At 39.6% G+C, this 27,599-nt stretch overlaps 1 protein-coding gene across 2 annotated transcripts in view; it reads left to right on the forward strand.

The window, feature by feature from the left end:
* Positions 1 to 27,599, forward strand: part of CPNE8 (copine 8) — a 108,108-nt gene that overhangs the window by 66,776 nt on the left and 13,733 nt on the right. Inside the window, exons 17-20 of one of the 2 annotated variants that reach the window (XM_051805019.1) lie at positions 1,150 to 1,252; positions 4,029 to 4,086; positions 6,750 to 6,823; positions 11,853 to 13,816. In XM_051805019.1, the coding sequence (XP_051660979.1) occupies positions 1,150 to 1,252; positions 4,029 to 4,086; positions 6,750 to 6,823; positions 11,853 to 12,041 (424 nt within the window). In that variant the 3' untranslated portion in view covers positions 12,042 to 13,816. Of the gene's footprint in view, positions 1 to 1,149; positions 1,253 to 4,028; positions 4,087 to 6,749; positions 6,824 to 11,852; positions 13,817 to 27,599 lie in introns of those variants that run through there. The other variant, XM_051805021.1, reaches the window with a different exon arrangement.

A 27,599-nucleotide genomic window follows, 5' to 3' on the forward strand; every position in this document is an offset into this window, starting at 1 on the left:
GCATATGCAGTCATCATGACCATCATTAGATCATATCCTGTTCAGTGACCCACGCCTTTCATGTTCAGCGACCAAAAAAACTAGTTCTTTGAGAGTCATATTATGTATTTGACCATGTATGCAATAGTATTCAATAGTAGTGGCAATTGATTTTTTCTTTTACTGCTCTCCACACTACTCATTGCTTTTTTTATGACAAACTTCTGCTATTTGACTTCTTCACAGTACCAAGAGCCTTCATAAAAGTAGGAACTATAGTGGCCATTGTCATGTGGAGCAGCCAGCTTCACACAAAAAAAGCTTCTAATTATACAGGACTCTTTGACCCTTTGGATTTGAAAGATAAATGAACTGAGGTATTAGTTTTTGACCTGCAGGCCACAGAGCTCAGTGTGGCTGCTATGGGCTCTCTTTTGAGACTTTCCAAATATTCAAGAGCTGCTCGTTTTCATAGAACAGGGACTTCTTGGGTCCCTTAGCTGAGGTGGGAATGGCAGTTGATGTATTTTATCTTTCATTCATGTACAGCACAGGGAGAAGCTTGAGTGTTGAAAGGTGGGTGGTGCAAAGAGATGAATATCTAAGCCAGGGTTGCAGGTTTTCATGTTCAACCATTGTACAAATGTGCACATAAATGTGTAAATCTGCAAGTGTGGTCAACAATAAGTAACCTGGTTTTCTAAGACAAAAAAACCAAACCAACCAACCAACCAACCAAAAACCAACAAAACCCCACAATCTGCTAATTCCTGATAAATTTTATTCATGCTATAAATCCAACTGTTCAATATTAGTGTATGCCCTTCATACCAAGCTATGTTCCCCAGAGGTAATAACTGTTAAACAACTAAGACTTTCTAACGACTCATGATTCTATAAAGGACATTCTGCCCATGATCCTCTCGGTAGTGAAGCAATTCCCATTTTTCACTGATACAACAGATGTGGATTATCAATATCAATATTGTATTAGCTGTGTTTTTTCAATGCCTTCATTTAAAAGTAGAATATCAACCATAGTTATGAATGTCTTTACTTTTGAAATTCACTGCATTATGTAGTAGTCAAATTTTAAAAATACAACTTATATTAATTCCTTTTATTAAGGGCTTTTGTTTATGACTATAATGTTGCTTTTTTTCCCCTTAGATATGCTGCTTCAGTAAAAGATGGCTCCCAGTATTTTGTTCTTCTGATTATTACAGATGGAGTTATTTCTGATATGGCTCAGACAAAAGAATCCATAGTGAATGTAAGTTTTGCTCAAAATGTTGAAATTTAAAAGAATTATGTTTCTAGGAATTCATATTTTAGGCAATAAAGTAAATCTATTAATATGTCAGGCACTATATTTGCGCCGTAATTAACCATCTTTACCAAACAGCAAAAGTTTGTTATGCATAAAGACAAAAAGAAAGCAAAAATTGAACCTCAGCCTAAATAGATAGTATTCTGTGGGAAATTATGCTCTTCTCTCTAGCACTATATATTTGTATGATTTTCCCCATCTACTTCTTGCCTCTTGCTTTCTCAGGCACATCCTGCCATGCGGTTTTGCACAGTGAACTGTTCTTTATCATTCTTGTAATTGCAGACAGCTTTGATCCTCACGCTTTTTGAAGACTGTCCCCAGCTTTCTGATCCCAAATGACAAGCATACCAGTCATCTGATTTCCCTCTAAATAGCCCCTTAGAATTCAGAAAATTCTTAATTGTTTCTCAATTTCTTCATTATTTTCAATATTTTTCTCTTCAAAACTGCCATGTATATAAGTAATATTCTGTATCATGAACAGGTTCCGTTTTGCTTTTGGCCCTGGAAAATTTCAGATGCAAGTACACACAGAAACACTTTTAGACAGGGTTGGAAAAGATCTCCACCAATAGATTTTAACATAGCACAGCGGATCTAGTTAATAGCAAAGTGGTGAGTGAAAAGCTTACATTACAGTAATTAAACATCATGTCAAAGTGAACAGTGTAGAATTAGGTGGCATATTTCTGAAGACCCACCTTCACTACCTCCTGCAGAGATTCGATACCATTCCAGTTAGTAGAGTGCATGTGAAAATACTGCCACAGTGTTTGGTCTTTCACTGGGGAGCAAAATCTGTGTATTAGTAAGGACTCTGACCTTACTAATAAACTTACCAGCCCACCTGGTGAGTTTTTACACCCAAAGCTGTAACTATGTTCAAAGGCACCACTTTACTTCCTCTATCTTCCACCTTCCAGTATTAAAGGAGGATAAAGTGACTCTCACTTCTAGAGGGGATAAACAAGCTTTTAGCTTGGATGTTTGTTCTCTAGTCCAGCCCACAAGTTTGAAATGTAGTTTCTTTTAGATAAGCTGCTTTTAGGTGACAAAAAGGCTCAGTGGAGAAAAAAGAGCAGCTCTTGCTTCACCCCCCCCATTTGAAGTCCATAAGAGAGCAGCAAGTGTGGTTGACTGATATCTTGTAAGATTAATTCATTTACCACTAAGACGTACAGAAAAACCTTGTTTCCAGTAATAGTTCATTTCCAGGAATAATAGCTATTAGTCTACAACTGTCTGGAAATACAGCAGGTATGTTGTAGGTTGGAATAACTGGAAGTTTGGGAATATTTGCTGTCTTTACTTTTTATGAAGATACCTTCATTTTTCTGCATACTTCCTGAAATGTGAGCACGGTATACCATGACAGAACTAATTAAATGCTATTCAATAGCAGTTTTTCTGCCTTAATAATATCCAGAATACTAAAAAGGGCAATCATGTTCAATGCAACTTGATGTGTATAAAACTCAAAAAGAATATATTTCAATTTTTAACACTAATTGTGCTTTTAGGCATCTTTCTCATTACAGCATATATGTCAGACACATTCTGTATTACCAAACTGTTTAAAGGTTATGCTGTCATTCAGGAAATGCCAACACTTAAGTTTATTTGCAAGAGTTTAACTCTTTGTCTTAATGCTGTCCTTGCCACTTACTGTTTCATATATCATTGTATCACATAAATCTGTGTCTGTGTGAGTAGGAATCTCTTTAAAGGATGTTTTCTTTACAATCAAGAAATAAGATTCTAGAAAACACCTGAAAAACAGGAGGTGTTCTGTTCTAAGAGATCAGAAGGTGTACGTCTCTGATTTTTTTGGCCAGTGTGTACTCCTGTTTAATGTTTAAAATGACTGTAGACATTTCATGGTTCATCAGAATAACTCAGTAAGCAATAGTTGTCAACCCTGACATTTGGTGGATGTTTTTTTTATTTGTTACTCTCTTCATCAGAGGCAGTTTCAGATTATTTCTGTAAACTGGTGCTACTGTCAGGGCAGGAGAGTCTAATATTTATAACACTGTCTTCATAATTTTAAAGGTTTTATAGAGAGTTTATTCAGGGAAAGCCAGATACCATCTTTGACTTGTTTCATTGAATGAAAAAAAATAAATAAAATTGAAAATCTTACCATAAGCCAGTTTGATATCTTGTTTGCTTTGTGACATGGATGACTAACTTGAATAAAATTTCATTAATGATATAAATATAAGATGCATATTGCTCAAATAGATTAGTTATTTCCTTTTTAAAATTGGCGTCAAGTCAATGTAAAAAATAGTATCCCATAGTACCAAGCATCTGTGTAATACCAAGAAACAGCAAAGTACATTTAAATAAATGTCAGACTATCACTAGGTACATATTTGCAATCATCAGTTTACAAAAGTTTCCCACATAAATTTGTCCTCTTAGTTGTCATATTAGTATTAAACCAGAACATAGTTTGTTCTGTTTAATTAGCACCCTACATGATTCAAAGAGTTGGTAATGAAAAGATAAATTAAAATAATCATCTGCCTTTCTATCTTTATCCAAGATGCTTTGTATCACTTAAGCAGACAGTTTACACCCCTGAGCCTTTTAGGGGAAAAAAAATTGCTCTTTGAAACATAACTTATGCATGTTTTTTATTCAGATTGTTCTCATATTATTGGCAGAGGTTATATAATGCATTAAACCTTTTTTTCTTCATCTTTTGAAGGCTTCAAAGCTTCCAATGTCCATAATTATAGTGGGGGTAGGACCAGCAGAGTTTGATGGTAAGTGTTCTAGTGTTCTTTCTAGATTTTTTTTTTCTTGTATTTGCTTACATTTTAGTAATATGCAGCTTTTCAAATATTGTTCTTTAGAAGAACATAATATGAAACAAGCAATATGCTCTGTTGACATTTCCAGCTGGATTGATTGATAACTCAGTGTGATTACAAGCTACCATGTGGAGCTGTGTAGCCCCTCAGGCTCTCTGTTCAAGTCACATAACCATATGGAGGCTCAGCATTTACAGAGCTCCAGAAGATCAGCTGAAAAAAACCCCAATGCAGTAATTAAGTATAATCAAGTAATGTTGAATTTCTTCAACACGGATATTTGGATGCCTTGTGAAGGCTGGAAATACTGATCTTACTGCAGTAATAAAATTTTGAGAAAAAAATAGATACATTTGAGGTGATCTGGGGTTTAATTTGGTAAGAGGATTGAGTCTTACTGTGTAGCAGCATTGAAAGAATATTAAGGCAGGAGAGAAATTACCAGGTTATTTACATATTCTTTCATATGATATTCCAGAATACCATTCATTATTGCAATAACTAAGCTGCTTCCATTATGTGTACTAATTTATTAAGTGCCATCATATATATCACTGCACTGTGAAGTGTAGACATTCTGTGTATGTCTGTTCCTCGAGGTCCTAAATCCTTTCTTTTTAATTCTAGTACTTCTGGTTAGACAGTATGCCTTCTGTTGTACATTAAGTATACTTAGTACTACTGCCACAGATGTTTAATGTTGACTAATGACTTGACATGTTAATTCTCCTACAAATATTCTAAAAGTATGAAAAAAAGAGGAAAAAATAAAAAAAATTATTGGGAGTTGACTTTCTTAATGCTTTTGGGGCAAGTGGTATATTAGTGATAGTTTTAAATATCTTATTCCTTGAAGAAATTGTTGAGGTGGACACTTACACTTCAGATGATTGTATGCCACACTCAGTGAGAAAATATAGTTTATATTCATAAATGCATATGACAGAAATTGGTAAACTTAATTTTTACTCCTGAGAATTCCCAAATTTAGTCCTGTGTTACTTACTTTTCTCTCACCCTCCTTTGCCTTTTCCCTTTTCTACTGTTTGTCTAGTCCTTGGGTTTGCCCAGGCTCTCCTTAACTCAGTCAGGACATGTTCTTGGGGCGTCATCCCCACCGCTTTTCTGAAGCTGGAATTATATTTGTACTGCAGGATACAGTTTCCATGTTTGGATCCACAATCCTTGAGTGTGCTGCCTCAGTGAGATTCACCCATTAAGTGTATGCCAAGTCTGTAGTCCTGCAGTGCCCAAGAAATTCCTTCTGGAAAAAACAATGGACTCCATGTCTGATGTAGGTGCTGAAGAAGTGTGTCTGCAGGAGGGTTTATGTTCAGGCAGACTGTCTTAAAATTCAGGTGTCACTGAAGCTTCAGTTCTGCTGTAGAGAGACTAAGCTACTCCTCTTCAGATATGATATCACTGTTCCTTAGATCTCTCAGTCCCTGGGGGCTACCACAGGGCCTCAGGTAGATGACACATACATTTGGCAGAGCTTTACTTAAGGATGTGAGGATGATTGTAATAGGTCACCTCAGGGGACTGTTTTGCCCAGTGTTCTGTATCTAACATGGCTATGGGTGGCTTCCTAAAGAACGTTAAGAACAGACTAGGCAAGTAGGATACTTCTCTGAATACTGTTTTTAGGTTTGATTTTCTGAACAGCATGTATTTTATATCTGTTTTGGAAATTTTGAGTGAATCTCCTTTATATACTTGTTCAATCTCCTAGTTTGAACACGTTTTTGCAACAGCATCATTGGGCATCATGCTCTACAGACCTAATAGTTTTTTTCTTTGAACAAATATGCTATCACTTACTTTGAATTTGGGTCCTGATAATGTCATTTTTGCTTTCTAGTTCTTGCTTCAGAAGAACTAGGTTTTGAAATGCTGGTTTTGGTGAATTCAGCCCAGTTTGTAACCCCCCAAGAAGCTCAGTGATGCAAGGCTTTGATTTTCGTAGCATACACTGAAAGAAGCTCTGTAGAATTGCAGATCCAATGTCTGAGCAATAATCTGAGATCCCAAATCCATCCATCTCTACACTTACCAGAGGGTGGCTATGCCTTTCTACCTAGAATAGCTTCCAGGTATCTGGAAAATATGAGAGTTTTCCTGGATCCTGCTCAGAAGATACAAGAAAAATTACCCGATAAATTTAAGAAATTTTTGTAAGCGCTCCTCATTCCTATGCATTAGCAGATACTGCCTTTTCAGTATGAATGTGACTTACTACCTCTTTGTGCTGCATCCTGTCATAGCTTCTGTAACAATAGCTGCTGATGAATTCTTCTCCACCTATGAAAGTATAAATATAGCCTTACAAAAACAGATATACTTGCTGGTTTGAGAGCTGGAAGGATAGGGACTTTAAGCATGATCTGTTTTGTTCTGAAGATGACAATAAAGACAAAAAGTATGTATTATCACCATGGAAAAGTGCAAAATAGCTACAAAACATGAGGTATTTTATGGTTCAAATGACCTTAAAGAGTTACCTAAATAACAGTTGTTGGTTTTGGTGCCCTAAAGTGTACATTGTCTGAACTTTTTCTCCGTAAGACTCTTTTGTTGTGTACCTGAACTCATAGATTCATTTTTTTTTTTTGTAGCTATGGAAGAACTGGATGGAGATGTAGTCAGAATTTCTTCAAGAGGAAAATTTGCAGAAAGAGACATTGTACAGGTGGGAGAGAAAATATGAACTAATATATTTTACTGTTCCTGTTTGGTTTGAATTCTTGTTTCTAACTGTATTCCTGCCTCTCATTTTACCTTAGCACAGACATACTTTATCTTGAAGTTTTCATAACAAACTCAGAACCTCTCTGCGATACCTCTAAGCCTTTGTGTAACACACAGTAGTGGATCTGCATTCATTAGGAAATGACCCCTAACTGGCAAGACACTGTTATAAAGTCTTAGTGTTATACATCTGTGGGAGAAGAGTTAGGTACTGAAAATTTGGAGAAACGTGGTATCTGTAAAAAGAATGGTATCTGTCTAAATCTTTTATGGAAGGCATTTTATTTTCCTGAAAGTGGCTGAATAAATTTATAAAATAGAGTATTTTAGTTGGAAGGGACCTACAACAGACATCTAGTGCAACTACCTGGCCACTACAGGACTGACTAAAACAGGACATTATCCAAATGCCTCTTAATAAACACTCACAGGCATCCTTAGATTCAAACCTCACCATAAATCAGCCATTTCTTCTTCTCCCTTTATTCCTCCTGTTTGTCAAACAGTATTCGCTTATTTTTCCTCTTATTTATTTTCACTTCTCTTCAAGACAGGTTGGGTTTTTATGTTGTTGTTTAGTAGCATATGCATAGAGAGAGAATAACTGAGCTACATGAACAGCTTGTATTGCATGATGATTAAGGTCAGACTGCAGCTGATGAACCTTGGAATATGTATATTTGTTTTCATTGACACCTGCAGGAACTGAAACTTCAAAATATTTAATGTTACAAATACTGATATGTGAATGTTTAAGGATTGATTGATGACTGACAGTGGATACAATATTTCAATCCAAGGAGGTGTTCAAAACATGTATGACTGCTGATTTTATAATTTGCTTCTATTAGAATAGGAAATAAATGTACATAAATATATGGAAACTAAAATTATGAGATTTTTTCTCCAGTCTTAAAGATTCTCAGAGCAATGAACACTACATTAAAATTTCCCCTCTTGTTTTTTCTAAATGGGGATCAGAAATGAGAATAAGATGACAACAGTTAAATTACCCTCAAACTCTTATACATTAAAGAAAGTCATGGATTCCTGAACTCTAATAGTTGAAAAAGAGACTTTTTTCATTTTACAACATACAGAGATAACAAGTGATGGGAAAACGACATACAAAACTCTTAGAAGAGTAAAACATGCTGTCTTTTTTAATTAGTGTTGTCAAAAAGGTAATTATAAAAGTAGGGATGATGTAGGACAGCTGAACAGGAGACAAGAAAGAATGTTTCTCATTTTGTCAAAGCCTTTGTAGTGTTCCTTAGTAGTCCATATCGGGATGGAGAGGGGCTGTCTAATCTGTTATGCTGCATATGTCACAGCTTTCAACAGAGCAATATGTGGAATGGACCCCGAACTAGTATTTCTGCAAAGCCTGTGCCTTGTCAGATTTTTTTGAAGCTAATTCAGGTATCTCTGGAATGCATTGCACTTATGTTTAAATGCATTTAAATATAAGCAACATAATTTTCCCAAGAAACAGTGTCCCAAAATCTGCAGGTTTTACATTCAAAGAGCATAAATTAATAGAGTTCTTAAAGTGTTTTAAGCAAGATTTGTGAAAAGGCTTTGCATCAGAGATATACTAATTTCCACTGAAAAATAAATTTAAAAATTAGAATGAATACCCTTTGGTATTTCTTTAGAATTCATTGCGTGTCAGAAATGTAATAAAACATTTATTTAGTATTAACATATTTAAATCAGAATGTTGCCCCAAGCCATACTGAATTACCTGAAGGCAGTATTATTTTGAGCTCTTTTTCTGTCTAAATACTAACAAATACTTCATAGGCTAGCTAAATAAATAAAAAGGGATAATGTCAAACCCTTTAAGTTTGGTATGACCTTATTTTATATCTAGCAGGATAAAACTGACTTGCCTTCATAAAACTAACAGCTCAAATATAAAAAAGTGTTATCTTTTTTGTGTATTAAGTTAATTAAAATTAGCTAGCGAAATTAACTATTAATTCTAACAGTATTGTCAAATATTATGATTAAATTAGTAAAGGAAAAATTTGCCTGTTCACAGCGAGTCACTACATCTCTTATATTTACTACTGACTGCAATTCATTTAAAGACACATCCTTCACTATTCCTTCCTCACTAGTATATATACATACCCCAAGGACCCTACTTCATGTATACCAATTCTTCCTCAGTTTATTTCGTTTCTGCTCCTTTATGTTGTACTTTTGCTGTTTAAGACATTTTAGGAGAATACTTGTAGTAATGTACCTGTTGTTTGTCTTGAAAATTTTGCATATTAGCCTTTTTATTTAAACCCTTAAACTATAGAAAAAGCAGTTGACCTTCCTTCAGTTTCCCTTTGGTTTCCCTTTGATCTTTCATTCTATTCCTTTGCCATCTCTACTTCTTCTACATGTTTGCTGTCCTTGTGCATCTCCATGTTTGGTTATCTGTCCATAGTTTCTCCAGCTCCTCCAACATCTATCTACCGAGGAGGGAGGGAGAACTAAATCAGGCCATCTACATTGTATAATTGCATGTCAACAATTACACTGTTGAAATAGCCTCACTTTGCTACAGAACAGTGGTGTGAGATTTCATGTCTGCAGACTAATGGGTAAGGTGAGCTCTTGGGATGGGACACATTTTGTTCTTTAACTCAGACTGCATGTGCTTTTTACATAAGACAGACATTGCATTAGAAAATGAATAACATGAGGGGGAAATGAACGCCAAGCTGATTCCATCCTGACTGAACGTGTAAACCAGAAGGCTACAGAGATGCTTGTTTTGTTTTGTTTCGTTATTCTTCAAACTCCATGATTCTGGGGACAGTCAGGTGTATTCTTACAGGAAAGTTAACAAGAGTTTAAGAAGGAACAACCACTTGAAACAGGGCAGTTCTGGGCTGGCTTTTGAAAACCGATAGAGGTTTTTTATGAAATGAAGTAGTCAGTTCTAGTAAATGTCACAGTATTGAAGCTTGTCCTCTTGTATTTTGAGAAGTTACTGAGTAAACACAGAAATGGTTTAGACAGCTAATTATGGGACTGCAGATATCTTGCTTCCTGGCTTAATACCCTAAAATTAGGTTCCTTTTTGCCTGTTCTTCTGCCCTTATGCCTGATACGCTCTTGGACACAACCCACTGAAGAAATGAAGGATGCTTCTGTCTGGAGTACTACTCTTTTAGTCTTGCTGGCTGCGGCAGCCTGTGCTCGCTGGCTCTGCTTGAGCAGCAAGGTTGGACTAAAAGACCTCTGTGAGGGCACTTCTAGCTTCAACAATCTTGCAACTGAGTCATTATCTTCAGAGAAACTGCAGATATACTGCTTCCTGGGAGCATGCCCTAATCAGTAGCTGGTTACACTTAATTTTATTTCAGTTTAATGTAACATAGTTAAAATACGAAGTCTGGAAGCCTTTTTTTCTGGCAGCTTGAGATCCTTTTCAGGAAAGTTATGCAGAGAATAGTTTCTTGCTTGAATTCTAAACATCTTTTAGTAGGAGATTGATGCCTAGATGGCTTCCATAAGTCAAGGGTGAGAAGTGCTTTCCAAAGTTGTTGTAAAAGTTATTTAAGTTCATTATTCCTGAAATGTTGACTTTGAGTTTGGATGTTTTTACCCTTTTTTTTTTTTTCTAAGAGGTTGTTGGTGTTTTTTTCTTTGTTTAATATATTTACTAGATTTCTTATATTTCTGTCTTTTCTGGGAAACTCTCAGGATCTCAGAAATTAAGTGTAGGTTAAACTTTTACTGTAACTCACTGTAACACTGTAACCCCTAAATTTTGAAAACTTCAATGCTTTTAAGAAAAATGGAACTTAGTCTGTGGCTGTGGTTGCTGTGCATCCAAGAAAGCATAATTTGTGTGGTTGGTATAATGGGCAAAAGATTTGAGAGTTGAGACAGGTGATGAAATATCTGTGGGTCTGACTTAACAATCAGTTCTAGTTTTATCCTGGAGTACAACAACTAGCAAACAAATAGGGACAATTTACTTGTTGGTTTGTTTGTTTTGGGTTTTTTGAGGGATGAGAGAGCAGAAGGGCACCATAGCATAGCCTGGCATATCAGCACCAGAATTGGTTTGGGACACTGAATCCCAATTATTTTGTCATCCAGCTGTTACCCTGAGATAGCCTCCAGAATCTGATCAAGAAGCAGAATTTCAAATCAGGCTTTCCTTTGGCATAATCTATTAGCAAACTTAACCCACTGCTTTGCTGTGTGCTCTCTGTTATGAATAAAAATCTAGGAGCCTGGGTTGTTTCTTTTTTCTATGCCAGTAGCACAAGCATCTCATAAAGTATTATGAAATCCCAGCCAGAGCTGGGTAGCTAACTGGTTTAGGTGTTGCAGATCTGAGTATCACATAAAAAGTTCCTGTTTGAATCCAATCCTTTTTGCTTAGATTCTTTATGCATCTGTTAGTATAATATTAAAAGTGTTCGGGTGGTTCATAGTTGTACCAGGTGTAATGCAAAATGGTCAAAAATATAAAGCCATCCTTTCTGTTTTGTTCACTTCAGAGGGCAAAAAATCTATTCACAAAGTGCCAGAGGGGAGGTAGCCTGGTAGGAGAGCCCCAGGAGCAGGGAATGTAAGCTAAGGATAGTTTTCTGATACAAAAGTACCTTTTTGTATGAAAAGGGTTGAGAGACAGAGTACATTAATATGCTACCTTACCTGTTTTATATGTACATATGTTGTGGTTTATATGATATATTTTACATATATATTCATTGTATTTCAATTTTTTAAAATCTGTCTTGTGGTAGAAACAGCGTTATGCTTTCACTGTGGGTGAACCTCTTCACATAAGCCATGGCTCACTCAGATTGCCCAAGACAGGTTTCATTGATATATTTGGGTTATCTCTCAGTTCCCTCGATAAAACTTTATTTTTAGGTTGTAAGATGTATTCTGTTTGCATAATGATCTGAGTGAATGATCTGTTAATGATCTGTTTTGTTTTGTAGTTTGTGCCATTCCGAGATTACATTGACAGAAGTGGTAACCACGTGTTAAGCATGGCAAGACTTGCTAAAGATGTTTTGGCTGAAATTCCGGAGCAGTTTCTGTCCTACATGAGAGTCAGAGGAATAAAGCCATTACCTGCACCACCACCCTACACACCTCCAATTCACGTGTTACAGACTCAGATATGACTGCTCTGAAGCATTTATCACAAGTCTCTGGATGCAGCAGTAGCTTCTGATAATTTTTTGGAGCTAGAAAAATTCTCTTTACATACCAAAATTCTCCTATAGTTGCATAGCAACTGGAAAGCTTTTAAATGCGAAGAGTAAAATGTTGATGATCTGAGTCCTTTTTTCTTTTTTTTTTTTTTTTTTTTACAAAGCATCCTACTTTTTTGATGTATTTATTGGAGGGGGAAAGCACAAGTCAGGTTTTCAACTCAGAAGATAGTGTCCTCTCTGAATACTGTGTGTATATAAATGTATAGGAATGCTATTACTCTGTATCAATGTTTACATGTTACTATTTTTAAATTTCAGTACTTTTATAACTATTCTTAAGAATAAAAGTTTGGAATATTGATTCACATGTCTTCTAGCTTGCAATAGTTTGTCACAAGATAACAAGAGAAGCAATATCTCTTTGAATGTTTGTCCAGACAAATACAAATGAAAGCTAAGAAAAGGACAAATATATCTATGTGTTTTCAAGTAACTGAATTGCTTCAGTCAGTGCTCAGTAATCCATTCATCTTACAGCTTCAGAATAAACTCCTGAAATGTGAATAATATAATTGCATATGACTTGTAACTAACTCCAAACTCTGAGGGGGAGGTGTGTGTATTTTTTCAGAGATTCTCCAATTTCTAAGTTTATCTAAGTTTACAGATTTTTAAACTAGCTACTGAAACAAATTAGAATAGTTACTTGCTTTAATTAATTAAAGAAAATTACCTCAATTCAGAACTATCAGAGTATTATAGTTGAGTCATCGAGCTCATTCAATCATATCATGCATCCCTTAAAGCACTAGAAATTTTGCATCAGAAATGTCTTTTGAAGTGATTACAGCAGATGTTTTATAATGGACCATTTTAAACTTTAAAAATTTAAAATCATAACCTTTTTTTGTCTAGATTACCCGTTCAAAGGGATGCTGACTCTTAATACTTGGGTTTAATATTGTCATTTAATCACATTTTCATTCAGGGTGCATGAATGATAATGTTAATTAACTGGTTTAAAAATTGCACAACTATGTTGCTTTGTGCACAATTTTGTGTACAGAACTACCCAAAAAATTTTAGTATATGCCTGTTCATATATAATTATAAAATGGTTTTGCATGTATATTTTGTACAAAATACACAGTTTTGTGAGTTTGTGTCAGATACGTTTTATTTAGAACTAATGGCCTTAAATTTCACAGAATTCCTGAAATGATTTTGAATTGCCTTCAAATACTGTTAAAACTGAACATTTTAATTTTTTTGTGTCACAGTTGTAACTGTCTTGTATATGTAACTTTTTTTCTTTGCATATGACCTGTTTACTACTTCTGTTTCTTACTACTGAATGTTGTAATGTACAGTATAAAACTAAGGTGCATTTTTTAAGCATGAGAAGTTTTTTGCCAGAAAGCATATCTTCAATATTAATGACATATAACTATGTAAATGCAGAATCTTCCATTTTTAAATATATTTAACTTCCTTTAACTATTTCATGTGGGAAATTACATTTTCCAAATAATTATTCTGTTAGTAAAAAAAATAATTTTTTTTTTGTAAAATAAAGATCTTGTTTTATTTTTATTTCAAAACAGTTTTTACATAAATATGGACTTTAATTTTCTCTCCAGAATATGTATTTCTTAGTGGATTGATGTTGCATGAATGAAATTTGATACTTGGCAACTACAAATTTTGATGAAAGTGCATCATAAAGAGTAAGTTTAAATCTACTTATTGGTGGTGGTGTTCTCCTTCCATCTTCTGAATTAGTTTCTGCACTTATAGTGTTGGCGCTTTAGAAAAAACTGAAGTAATGCTATGTTTCTGTTGTTTCATTTGGTTAGACAAATCTTGTGCTGATACTTGTATTGATTCCCAGTGACCCACATATTTAACAGTTTTTGACTCAAAGACCAAAATACAAACTTCTTTCATTCAGTTTAGAGTAATTTATTAGTTCTCATTTAGGCAGCACCTTTTATTAATCTAAAGATTAGCCTCAAAACTAACTTAACAACTCATGGAGGATATAATGCAAGAGTGACTACTTTAGGTTTGATTCAGACTAGTGAGGAGAATTTTGCTAATCTGAAAGAAGAAAGGGGTTTGATCCTGGTTACAAAATACAATTTTTTAATTTTAGGCAAAGATGCAAAGCTATACAATAGAATTTACATGGACTTCAAATCAGTTCACTTCTCTATACAAAAAGGTTTGTTTTGTGTTCCCCCCAGGTAGGTGTGTGAAGGAGAGGAGCTGGTTTCAGGAGAGCAGTATTCTCTGAAAAGTTTGAGAAGCTGGAATGTCTTACCTAAGTAGATAAAATGCACTCCAGAATACTTTATAAAATGGCTGAAACAGACAGAATGATAAATTATTATCATCTCTGAGAACTAATAAAAGGACACATAATGACAAATTATGCCAATGCAATGGGAAACCAGAGATTATAATAAGAGGGCATTATAACTGTACCATAAATTCTTTAAACAGAAAAATCAACAAGAATAGACAGGGAAAATATGTATCTATGCATAAATGTAAGAGCACAGACATGTGTGAAAAAGGACAGAAAACCACAAAAAAAATTGACTGCTAAAGCCTAGTGAAACCTCTACTAGAAAGGGAAGTTAAATCAATTACACACAAAATGATGTGCATTTAGTAAATTAGGGAAAACTGAAATACTCAATGTCTTTTTCCTTCAAGCTTCACGGAAGAGGGATAATCCTTGAATTAAATAGTAAATTAAAAATAAATGAGGCTTGGGTTTACATCTATCAATAAAAAATTATTACTAATGTACAGTTTTAAAACAATTTTATTGAAAAGCAATAAAATGAGCTTCAGGATAAAACAGAGAAAGCACTGCTCTAACACAACATTTTAAAAGCAAAACAGAAGATAACAGCCTCATTTGAAATGTTATGAAATACTATAAAGTTGTTCAGAAAAATGCTATCATTGTTTCATCATCAAACTTGAAAATAGAACAATTGATGTTCCTTAGGGACCTGTATTGCTTTTGGTATTACTCAATCATTTCCATTGATGAAGCCATTTATAAAATAGGGTTATTAAGTTAATGGATTATATCAACTGCAGATAGTTTAATCAGTTCCACAGATGGGACTCAAACTTCAAAGTTATGAATTAGAAAAAATACTTGAAAGAGGAGCAAATTCAATCAGGGCAAATAGGTAAAAGTACTAAAGTAACTAAAACCTACCACACAATTACAGCAACTCTGCAGAACAGTGTCTGAGGTTATAGGGGATCCCAAAATAGATACTGAGGGGAAGGTGTCTAAGTGGAAGTTTTGAACATAGGCCACCTGAAATATTAAGACTTTGGCTAGTGTTCCACATCCAGTTTTGAGACTTTAAATATCCTATGGGTCAACTGGAAAAGCTCAGAGGACTTTTGGGGCACCGAGGACTGCTGGAACAATTTGGGCAGATGATCTGGGAAGGTTTCTGTGGGGTTGGTCTCTGTGCCAGAGGTCATCTCCAGCTCTTTGATGACCACAGTGAACTACCAGAGCAAGGGTCACTGTGTGACATCAGGACAGGCCCTACTGGATGACTGTGTGGGGAAGCAGGTTGAAGCCATCGCAGCAGAAATACTTTCAGGAAGAATAGACCATGTCTGTTCCCAAACAGTTTGGTTACTGTTTCCTACTGCTCACATTTTTATGTGAAATATACTCTCTCTTTCAAACTGGCTTATGGCACTAGTACACATTTTCTTCAGTGCTGCACAGTGTATTATTGTTTCTTTGCCACTGGGTTGGTAGGGTATGATTTCAGGTTTTATTTCCAGCTAGTATTGTGAATTACCATGAGAGTGCAAGTGACTGTAGATGATTGGTATTTTCAAGCTGGCCGTCTAACCAAAGGGTATAGAGTACTATTTATAGAGTACATTTGGGTGCATGTGCCTACAGCCAAACATGACAATAATTAATTTCATCATTGGAATTATTATTTGATGATTTTATTTTGCAAACCGTTGAAGGCATTGAAGTGACTGAGTATCCTTATAGATATCCCATCCTGCAGAAGGTGTACAACTGCTGTGAGACACCTGTCCTGCAATCATGCAGTGTGGTTCATGGTGCAGTATATGCCTCTGGTGGTGGGACAGCCTTCCCAAGCCACAGCAGACTGTGCCTGTGCACTGAGCAATTTCATCACTTCTGCATTGCTCTGTTCCCCAGGGAGCAAAAATTCTGCCCATCCTTGAGAGAAACATGATTGTCATAATAACTGGGTGGCCTGTGTGTCCCCCTGCCACAGGCAGCTCTGTAATTTGCTTTGCTTCAGGCTGGTCATGAAATCAAAGCAATTGACTGAATGTGCAAAGTGATTAGTGCTGAACTGCTGTGTCTTCAACTGAGTGGGCCATCAGGATGCAATCATCAGCAAGAGAGAATTCAGAGAGAAGAGAATTGGCTAGTTTCCATGAACACAGGGCTACTACAGACTGGTGAACTTCTCTGTGGAGAAGATTAAATGCTTCCACTGGTACTGGCAGAAAGCCCCTGAAAGAACAGGAGCGACCACACAGCCCTGGTTGATGGTTTTTCTGAGCAGGAGGGAATGGAAAATATCAGTAGGTAATCAAATCTGGAGGAAAGGAGGGGAGCCCAGCAGGAGCCTGTCATGGCTGTTTCAGGCAAATATTGTCATTAATGTAATTAACAAAGGGGTAGAGGCTACATTTATAAAGCGAACAAAAGTATCAGCTCACCAGGACTGCAGGCTGGGAGGCCTGAATAAATTAAAAAGTGGTTAGTTGGAAGGGAGGTCAGGAGTCAGTAAGATAAGCTGCTGTGGAAAAAAAAAAGTGGAAAATACTGCATTCAGGAGGGAAATAAATAAGCACAAATGAAATGAAAATGAAAAATACCTGGATAAGCAACAGTTTGGGACTTAATAATCTGCAGATTACAGCTGGGTTGCAAACAGAATATGAATCAAATTGTGACAATGCTGCATAAAAAGCAAAGTTCAGCCTGGAAGATGCTAACAGCGGTTGTGTTCACAGGGGGAGGGAGGTAATCACTGCTCCAGGTTAAACCATTCTGAAGCCTGAGCTTGGCACTGTGTCTGGTCTACAGGGCCACACTTTAGGGCGCTGACAATTTTGAAAGAGTCTGGTAGAGAAAAAAAGATGTTTTTTAACCTGTGAGGAAAAAATTAAAGCACTTGGGTATGTTTCATATTCAGATTACCAGAAGGAATGTAATAAACTCTGTGCTTGTGCAAGGGGTGCTGTATTCTCAAAGGTCGGAGATGACGGATGATGTTATCATCTTTGGCAGCAAGAATGGCTTATATGGGTGGATAGGCAAACCTCCCAAACTAACTGGAGGCCACTTCTAGTGCATCTCAGGGAAATTACATCATCTCTGTCTTAGAAACTGTTCTGAACAATTCTCTCTAAATCTCTCTCCTTAGCAGTCTGGAGAATTGCTAAGGATGGCCTAATTGTGCGGCCTCCCTCTGAGCAGGGAAATAATACGTTGAATAGTTAAATATCCTCCTGAAGCACCTCTGTGAGTCCTGCAAATGTAGGTGACCTAATTAAGATAGAGGCAAGGATAATACATTGGGAGAGGAGGACTGGAGTGGGTGGGTGGGTAGGAAGGCATCAGGAGGGCTGAGTGGGTGGGTGGGTAGGAAGGCATCAGGAGGGCTGAAGAGGGCCCTGGTGAGATCTTGTCTGAAATACATGTGTGCTTCCAGTCACCCGTTTCCAAAGCAATGGACTCAACAGGCTGGTGAGGAGAGAGACTCTTAGGAGACTTCTCTTCAGTGGGCAGATGAGATGACCAACCCCTGTGTGTGACCAAAGGCTACGAGGAGGGAAAAGTCTCATGGTGGTCACACCGGGATGGTGAAGGTCAGGTGAAAAGCAAGACATCCCAAGAGAGTTGGTATAAGTGGACAGCAAGATAGGAGTCCCTGTCTGCACACCTGAGGTTTCTAAACATAACTGCAACAAGGTGTTGGAGCAGCAGTAAAACTGTCACGCTGATAATTAAGTACAGTCAATTCTATAGTCATGACACCTTGGCTGGATGAACTCCATCAGCTATCATTACCAACCAAAACCCAATAGAACCCAGAAATATTCCCTACAATTCCTTTTACAGGGAAGGCCACAGAATATACCATTGGGTCCTCAGGATTCATAACTTCAGTAACGAGAACTGGTATTTGCCTCGTATCTCTGATTCACTTACTCATAATAGACAATTAAGTCTCTGGATAAAAGAATTGAAGAAGCATTTAAGGGATGCTGGAATAAAACCATAATTGGATTAACATTATCAGATGCCCTTAAATCTGTGCTTTGCATGTTCATCATGTTAAAATTCAGAGATAAATGCCTCCTTGGTGTGGAGGCATTACTTTACAATGTAAGCTGTCAGTTAATAATGCTCTTCCCCACTGACCTTATGTTGAGTTCATGGTTTGCTCCTCCAGTTGGAATTTCAGACACTCACTTTTGTTGCAACCCTGATAAGTATTTGATAAAAGAAACTCCACTGGTTTTAAACATGAGTCATGTCATTTTCTCCCATCTAGACCTCCTCAAAACTTGTCACCTTTCTATAGCTCGGACCTATATAAATCTCAGCAAATACCACTTTGCTAGCCTGACAAAAAGCTTAGAATAAAACTCCTTTTTAGCATTTTACTTGTGTGACTCAATCAGTCGAACTCACACTGTGAAGGAGTCAGATCCGCTAATGAAATTAACTATTTACCTGTTGCTAAATGCCCTCCAGCATAGGAAGAGGTGTTAGAGCAGATAAAGCCCCAAACTCACAGGTCAATTGCAGACACACCACAGTTGCTTCTGAAGTAGCTTTTCTCATCTTGCTAAGCCTCTTGGAGGAATACAAACAGGAGGCAGGCAATGCCACTGTGAGTGTGGAAAACCATTGAATCGCAGCATTTCATTACTAGAGAGATGTTGTCAGCTACACTGCAACATTTCCCACTGCCCTGGAAGAATTAGCAAGAAAAGAAATATATGTTTTAGCACACACCCATGGTGTTAGCGTGGGTTTTTTTGTCACTGTTAGGTATTTCACAGTACAGAAGGATTATAAATGCTCATTCGTGTATGCACTGTGTCATTATCAATAGATCTGTCTTTTACCTGTCATTGTAAGGAAGTACCAGGCTTCCAAAAACTCTTTTTCACAATGGCAAAACCATGGTTGCTTTATTTAAAACTCATTAGACTGAAATAGGGAAAAGTGCATATTTAAACTATTGCTGTACTTTGTGGGCAGGTACTCCCCTCCTCTCCCTCCTTTTCCTATCTTCTCTTCCATCCCCAAGCCCGTACTGCAGAGGTGAGCTCCCTCCCATTAGCTCTACGTGGGCATTTACCCTTACCCTATGCTAGGTGGGTAGACCCCCACAGGCACCCCCTCCCACCAGCTGTCTGGGACTGATGGAAAGGGACCACGTGAAATGAATGTTGAGCTCTTGGTGCCACAGAAGTGCTGCATCACAGGGCACGGGGCAGGAGTCCCTCTTCCCTGCTTGCCCGTGGTTTCCCCACAGCGATGGAAGCATTTGCAGAGCCAGATGCTGCTCAGGCAGGGGTAGATCACGAGGTGCTAAATGAGCTCGGACACCAGCCAGCACAACGCTGCATCCAAGCATATCTGCCAAGTCATGTCCCAGAAGCTGGGTGGCAACTTAAGAACAGCATTTCTCTCCCAGTATGCGTATCCTGGGCATCCTGAGCTGGCAGGACTCTGCAGCTGGTGACCTGGGCAGCACACAGCCCCAGCTTTGCTTTGGGAGGGGCAGGACAGTGCTCGGGTCTGAGGACTCTCACAGGTGCATCACAGCAAACAAGGTACAAGTCAACCATTTATAATCTTTGTTTCCATGGGTTTTCTCACAGAAAACTCCCTGTAAGGCCATCCTGGAGCAGCAGGAGTATCAGTGAATCAAAGAAAGCTTCGAGAAGCAAGGGGAAAATACCCACCCATGACAAAAGAGTAAAGCAACAGAGTTGTCCTGCATTCATGGTGCACTAACAGCTGCTCCAGGGGAGGAAGGGCCAGGCCCTATTCTCTGGTCTTTCAATCAGTAAAAGGGACTTTTTGGTTTTCAGAGCAGGAGTCGGTGAGGGTGCAGCTTGGCTGAGCTCTGTGCTGTATGTTAGGCACATGCTGCTGCAGTTCCTGCCTAGCGGAGGAGCACCAGCCCTGCTCAGATGCATAGGAAGTCCAGTGAATGCTCTCTGGCCAACATAGGGCACCAGGGGCTTTGCTTTGCAGAGGCAGCTGCAGGCAAGTCTGTGCTTAAAATATATAAGCAGGTGCACCAAACTCTGTGTTGACGGTCTCTAGGTAAGATTTCCCAGCCTGAAGGCAGTGCTCTCCATGCCTGCTCCCCAAGGGCCAACATGCCTCTGTACTCTGGCTTCAGCACTGCAGGGTGTTCTGGCCACACTGGGCACATATGCAGGAGACCAAGGGCCATGGGAAAGGCCCAGATGAGTTAGTAGGAGCTGAAATAGCTGCTTTTGTCTCCAGAAGGTGCTGGCTTTTGCTGTGTGCTCAGCTGCTGCGTGCTCTGAGAGGTGCAGAGGGGCAGTCAGGGCACTCGGATGCTGGGTGGTTGTGCCTCAGGCCAGCATGGTCAACCCCCAAGAACAACAGCAGGCAGGTTTTATTGCAAGATAGGACTGCAAAGCTGTGTTCCTAACATGGTAGGACAGGGCCTGCCTGCCCTCTGTGCTGAAGCTCATCAGACCTGACAAACCGGCAAGCTCTTCCAGTTCTGTTCCCTTCTCGCTCCTATTACATTACAGAGCATCTAAATTGCGATTACTGTAATGAAAACGAAATGATCCTGTCCTCCAGGTGCCTCATTGTGGCTTCTGTTAGAAATAAGCCAGTGACAGGTGGAGGAAGCTCCAGACATCTCAATCTAAAATTTGCATGAATTTCATTAGGAGTCAAAGAGCAGGGGTTTGGGCATGTGCTGTTTTGCCTTCCCTGCTGGCTCGTGCCTGTGCCCACACTCCCACAGCAGATCTCACAAGAGCTGAGGAAGAGGGCAAAGTCTCTGCATGATTTGAAAACTCTCCCACCTGCTTGTTTTAAGTTTCTGTGCTGTGTTTAACCTCAAAGGAGAGCTTCAGCAGAGACTCAGAATAGGGGCACCTTACTCTGCTCTCTTTCCTCCTACTATGGCTTTCACCCCTTGACCTCATGGCTTGTCTAGAACCTTCTCCTGCCCATGGGGCTGGGGTGTGGGAACATTGCAGTGACAGCCACCCCACTGGTGCATCATGGTCATCCACCTCAGCCCCACATGCAGGTGCCCAAGGGAGCAAGCCTCAGTGGGGCGTGGTGGGCTCTGGATGAGGGGAGCAGGGCTGGCAGTGACCTCCTGCTGGACTCCCATTTGGCCAGTACAGCCTTGTGCTGCCTCTGCCCTGGCCATAAGGGTTGGTTCTTCTCCTGGGTTTTGGAGGTTTTTTGGAGCTTGAATCATTTTGTATGTCTATCATATGGACAGTCTGTTCTGGGAAGAAATAATAGCCCTCTTTACCCAGAGCAGCCAGCTGTACCTAAAGCCAGACTCAGCAGGAGCATGAGTGACACACGGCTGTTCAGAGCCACACAGGGAGGCACTATCTTTGAGAACACATTTGTTTCCTCCAATATCCATCTGGCAGAAGCAGAAAAGTTGATGTCTCAAGACCTGTGGGCTGGGTGGCTGGGAGAGCCCCACTAGCCAGGTGAATGGGGCAGGTCTTGCTCTGGCAGTGGGCACAGACAGCCCAGGAGATAAGGGGGCATAAACAGTGACATCACAGAAATTTGTTTCAAAGCTTGTCCTGAGAGGCGTCTCTGACCTCCTGGACCCCGCAGCTCTGTCTCCGCCTCCTGAGAGCAAGAAATTTGTGCTGCAGCAGCTGAACTGGAGCTGGAAAGCTGTGAAAAATGTATTAAAGGGAAAAAACTGATGAGTTGTCAGTGACCTAAAACCAGTGGTGGGGAAACTGCTGTAACACAGGGTCCTTCTCCTGGAGCCTGGTTTGCAACCAGGTATGTGCTGCTCCTGCAAGAGCAGAAGACCCCTGGCTGAGAAGCAGATGTCTTGGGAAGAGCAGGGACTTGTTCAAGGGGATTTGAAATTTCAATTAACCATATATTTTATTTTTTTTTTATTTTTTCTCTTTTTCAGCATATTCATGCTTCACTGGAATCAAAGAAAAGAGGTGTTTGTGTATTAAATACATATATTACTTTATTTGATTATACTTTATATACTTATTTATAAAAATAAACAGGGATAAACTGTTCTAGTAAGTGTGTTTTCAGTTGTCCAGGGTTGGTGAAGGGTTCAGTAAGTCGGCAGTTGGTTTTTATCAAATTGATAAAAGTCAGTGCCACTACTTTTTATAACCAGATTTGAAAGGAAGATTGTGTGCAAGATATTTCCCCTGACAGCATTGCTCCTGCCTAGGAGGTACAAGGCTGCACTCCTCTTATGCAATGTCTTGGCATTTTCTTAATTAAGAATAAATAAAAAAAAAATAAAAGAGCGTTCTTTCATCTGATTAAGCAGATAATAAAAACACAGACTACCCTTAAGCATAATCGCTGATTAAACACTTGGATGCGGAACAAACAGGCTGAAGAAAATTTTCATACATAAGCATGGGACTGATCTACTAAACAGCCAAAAAGCCATCACTAATTGGGAAGATTCTGCACAAGGAAAAACCAAGCCCAAAGGGGAAGGCACATCATTTCTGTGAACAGCAATTTACACGAGGGCCAGGTGGCTGGGGGCTGGTGGCTCAGGCTGAGGATGGGTCTCCAGTGCCGTGGCACCCCCAGGCACCCAGGGCAACTGGTGTGGGCAGAGGTCTGGGGGCTCCAGGAGGCCAGGAGCCCAGCAGTTTGGGCAGCAGGAGAGAAGAGAGGAGACCTTAGCATTTTCACAGCCTGACAGTGGGACTGCCAGCAGCAACATCCTTCTACTCTTCTTCCACAGGGATGATTTGACAGGGCCAAGTCTGATTTTCTAATATTTCGAGAAGTTCAGGAGGCAGCATAAAAGTAATTTGGATTTCAGCCTAATTTGTCCCTTAGTGTAGCATTTGTTTGTGGCAAGTGCAATGTGATTTCCAGCACTAAAACTTACAAACCAAAGATCTCAGTAGTTTTTATCTGCTTGCAATATACTGCATTGCCACTCACCCAGAAGTGTTAAATAGGCTTGGATGCACCAGTAAGCTCTTTGCCCTACTCCTGATAGTGCTGTTTCATTCCCAAACTCCAGTGCTCATGCCTGCCCTGCTCTCAGGTCCTGCTGTTCCATTTTTAAGCACGAGTGGTGGCAGATGTCACTGGCACCGGCAGTTGCCATTTTGATACAGTTCTCAGCAACTGCAGCACTGAGAGGGGCTGAATCCCGGTCTGCACCAGTAATGCCATGAATCACATTGGACAGTGATGAATTTGAAGGTAGCCATGGCAGCCTCCTGGACAGAGGAGTGCAGAACAAAACCTCTTGCAACTGTGGTTACATGAGAAGACTTAGCTCTCACTTAGCTGGATGCAAGACAGCATCCCATGTTCCCAAGTGCTGGGAAAACAGCATTAGTTTTCCTTTCAATTACTAAGTGTATTTTTTGTTCATTCTTTTAATGAATGAAATTAAATAGGAAATGTCTTGGAGGATGTGGGATAACTGATCAGATACATACCCAAACCAATGACTTTGCATAATTTATTCCAAAGCATATCTGCAAGGACATTAGCCAGGACAGATCCATTGGGAAAATTTCATTTTTCACCTGGGCAACAAGTAATGTCCCCCAAAGAAAGTACTGTCTTGTTCTTCTCTGGATATTGTATCTCCTAATTAGCGTAATCTATTTAGTCTACTCTGTTTGATTTTTCACCCATAGAGGCTGCAAAGCTTCTGCTCTTAAACTTGGACTTGCAGTTGTCTCTGCTGGGTAGCAGTGAGGGCCACGTGCCACACAGACTCTTCTTCATAGGAGCTGGGAGCAGCAAGGGGAGCACTGTACCTCACTGCCTGCCTTCTGCTTACCTCACTGTCAGGAGAAAAGGGCAGAGGGGCAATCCCCACTAAGAGCAGGCTGATGCCGAGGCAGACCAGGGCTTAGATGGATATCTCACCATGGCTGCTCACACAGGTTTCTCACCTGTGTAGACTGCATGACAGCCAGTGCCACTGAGGTTCCATCTGCGCCACAGCACTTCTAGTGCCTTGCCCTCCTGCTGCAAGAGGAAGATTTAGGGTGGAGAGCACGACTGCATACTTTGCATGTGCCACAGCAGCAGCAACCCCAATTTCCAGTCTGGGGAAGGGATCTGTTCCTGATCTCTTTTCTGTGCTCTTGAGAAAACCTGCTTGACAGTGACTAAGAAAGCAAGGAGAAGCATTGAACAGGGCAATACATGGAGACTGCTCCATGTATATCAGCCAGATATAAGAAACCTTAATGGGATACATTCATCAGAATTCCCTCCCCTGGCAACTCTTCACAGGGTAGCCAAGCCTGTCAAATGCGGCGCTGACACCACCGTGATATGCATGAGGCGTGGGGTGGTGATGGTTTTGAGATAATAACTTTATAACTTTCTGGAGCAAGCTTCAGTGGTGAATGTCTCTTTGGCTGCAGCTGGGAAAGCCGAGTGTGTGCCAATCTTGATGTGTCACAGCTAGAGATCATGGACCTCTGGTGACTCTCGGGTTCTTGCAGTCCCTGTCATAAGCTGTTAACTAAGGACTGGGTAACTTAAGCACTCAAGTGGGACCAGCTTGCTGGCTTCAAAGACCACGTTCAAATCTCATGGGCATCTTCTCTACTGTACTAAAACTGCATTTCATCCAGTGAATGCCTCAGGTAGAAATTCAGTATTACCTTTTGCATCAGGTATGGCAAATTCACATATATTATCATGTATACTTTCGAGTTTTAATTGGGATCAAAAGCATGTCAAGATAGCCAGTCTGGGGTGTACAAATGTTGAAAAGTGGAAGTACTTGTATACTGAGGTGAAGGATATGAGATGCAGCAGATATGTCAGGGCTAGTTGCACCTTACTGCCTTGTTCAGTGGGTTTCACTGGAAATCCTGAATCCCTAGACTGAGCTAGATTATTTTTAACTGTTTTGAGAATGAATTTCATATACACTAGTCTTTTTCTGTAAATCCAGAGTGCTTGAAAGCAAACAGCCAAGTGTTTTTGACATGATTACAGAGGTGATACTTGCATTAGTTATTTAGAAGGTGACTTTGGAAAAATACTGAGAGGAAAGTGCTCTAGCAGCAACACTTTGAACATTTCGGCTGCCTTACTTCAGCTTTGCTATTTATTTTTTTAAAAAAATACTATAAAAATGGCCTTTTGTTCTTTCACTTTTCTGTTCCCATCTTGTCAGGTTTGCTCAGATTACAAGTCAAAACAAGCTTTTTCTTCTGTTCCATGGCGTAGATTTACTTTCACAGAAAAATTGGCCTTTCCCTTGGTTATAAATGCCGTAATAGACAACAGACAGATGGTAATAAACCATATTGAATTTCCAATGTCTTGCTGGTGAACAAGACTCAACAGCTCTGTCTAGAGAATCAGGAGTCATCCAGGAGCACAAAGGTGTCAGGTGAGACACTGTACTTTGTTTGCTGCCCTTGGCCATTACCATATATTTCAGGTGACAGCTGGTTCTTGGCTCATTTGCTGAGCCTTATGGGCTGGGCCAGGTTTAATGTCACCAACAACTAGGAAGGACTTAGGAGTTATCTTTTATTCACCAGTGATATTAGACACTGAAAGGACACATTGCTCTGCTTGGCTGCCTTGGAGAGCGGTGTCTGTGCATTAGTGGGAAGCCTTCCCAGCTCCTGGCTGCAGTGGTGACTGTACCAATAGTAGTTACCAGAGGATTTTTGCCAAACCTCCAGATGAAGCAAGGTGCCTTTTCTTGTCTTCTTTCCACCCATAGAATTGTCTGCCAGGAGTTGCTATAAGAGATATTATTGTCATAGTAAAGAGACTTCCTGATCTGTATGTAACCCAGGTCAGGAAAATTCCTATAATGGTACCTAAGACATCCTCAACAGGTGCAGGCTGAAGTGTGCTATATTTTTCAAAAGACAGATTAAAAATCTTTACATGAAGAAATGGTGCTCCATCACTCTTCTCAAGTACAGCCATGGCCTTCTGAAATCCTGACACTCAATACTGGTTTCAGCTCAGGGCCAGAGCTTTCCAAATGCTGGTTGAGCTCACTCTGACAGTGAGTTCAGGCACTTTCTGGCTTGCAGAGGGCAAATCCTTTGTCTTAAGGAGGATTCCTTTGGTGGAGCACATGAGAAATATCCATCAGCTGGACCTGCTACAGGTTCATGTGATTTCTTCTCCAAACCATCTTCCCTGCCAGAGACACTGCCAAGAAACAGAGCACAGAAGAGTATTTGGGAGCAGATACTTTCCCTAGTCTGGAAAAGGACAATACTGCTGCTCTGATATATGTGGGGGATGTGGTAGAGTGTGGTACCAGACCCCGCTGCTTCACCTCCCTGCTTTTCCAACAAGAGCACACCAAATACCAGATGTTGATATCCAGGGATGTCAACAAACACACATCCTCTGAGTAGGTGAGGCACAAACCCACTGCAATCGAGGGATCCTATCTGTCTCTATGCCCGAGGTGCTGGGTGACTCCTGGATCAGCAGCACTGAGGTTTAGCAGCACTGAGGTTTGGCAGCACATAGGGCAAGCAGGGTCACATGTGTTTTAGCATCTGGACATGAAGATGGACCTTCAAAAGCAGCTACCTGATCCATGTGTCTGTAGACATCACACACTCCCTAGAGCCCTTGCTGTTGCTGAAATGCAACATATCAGCTCTAGCTTACCCAGGCCATGAAGTAGGAATCTTACCCAGGATACTCAGAGGTTAAAATGCAAACAGAACAGCAGGAAGGATACAGAGAATAGCATAGACTCAAAACTTGTCCTACAAGTCTGTGAGAGAGATACCAACTGTCTGGTGTTCCCCTTAGCATGGCCTACACCATAGTACTTCCCTGTGGACTTCCATGTGATAATTGGTGTTTCCACTAGAAGAAATAACTTCCAAAGTATGCAAACCCGGGGGGGAAAGAAGCCAGTAAAAGAGAATTCCCACATAGATTTAAAGATCAGAAAAGAAATTCAAGCATTTCACTCCTCCAAAAGGGGACATCTGATCTTTAATATACACAGTATATTTCATCATCCCAACCCAGCCAATTAACTGATGAATTATGATGTTGAAAGTCCTTGTTTTCCTGCTAGCTTAAATTTATCCAGGATCAGCTTCCAGTCACTAGAGTCCCATTTTAATGTCATTGCACAAATTGATGGTACATGTCTTCTAGATTCTCGTACCTTAGGCGTCCCCCTGGATCTCAAAAAGTTTAATGCCAAAATA

This window comes from Manacus candei, unplaced genomic scaffold (genome assembly GCF_025592945.1).
Source record: "Manacus candei isolate 608988 ecotype Guabito, Panama unplaced genomic scaffold, ASM2559294v1 h1tg000063l, whole genome shotgun sequence".
Taxonomy (NCBI): domain Eukaryota; kingdom Metazoa; phylum Chordata; class Aves; order Passeriformes; family Pipridae; genus Manacus; species Manacus candei.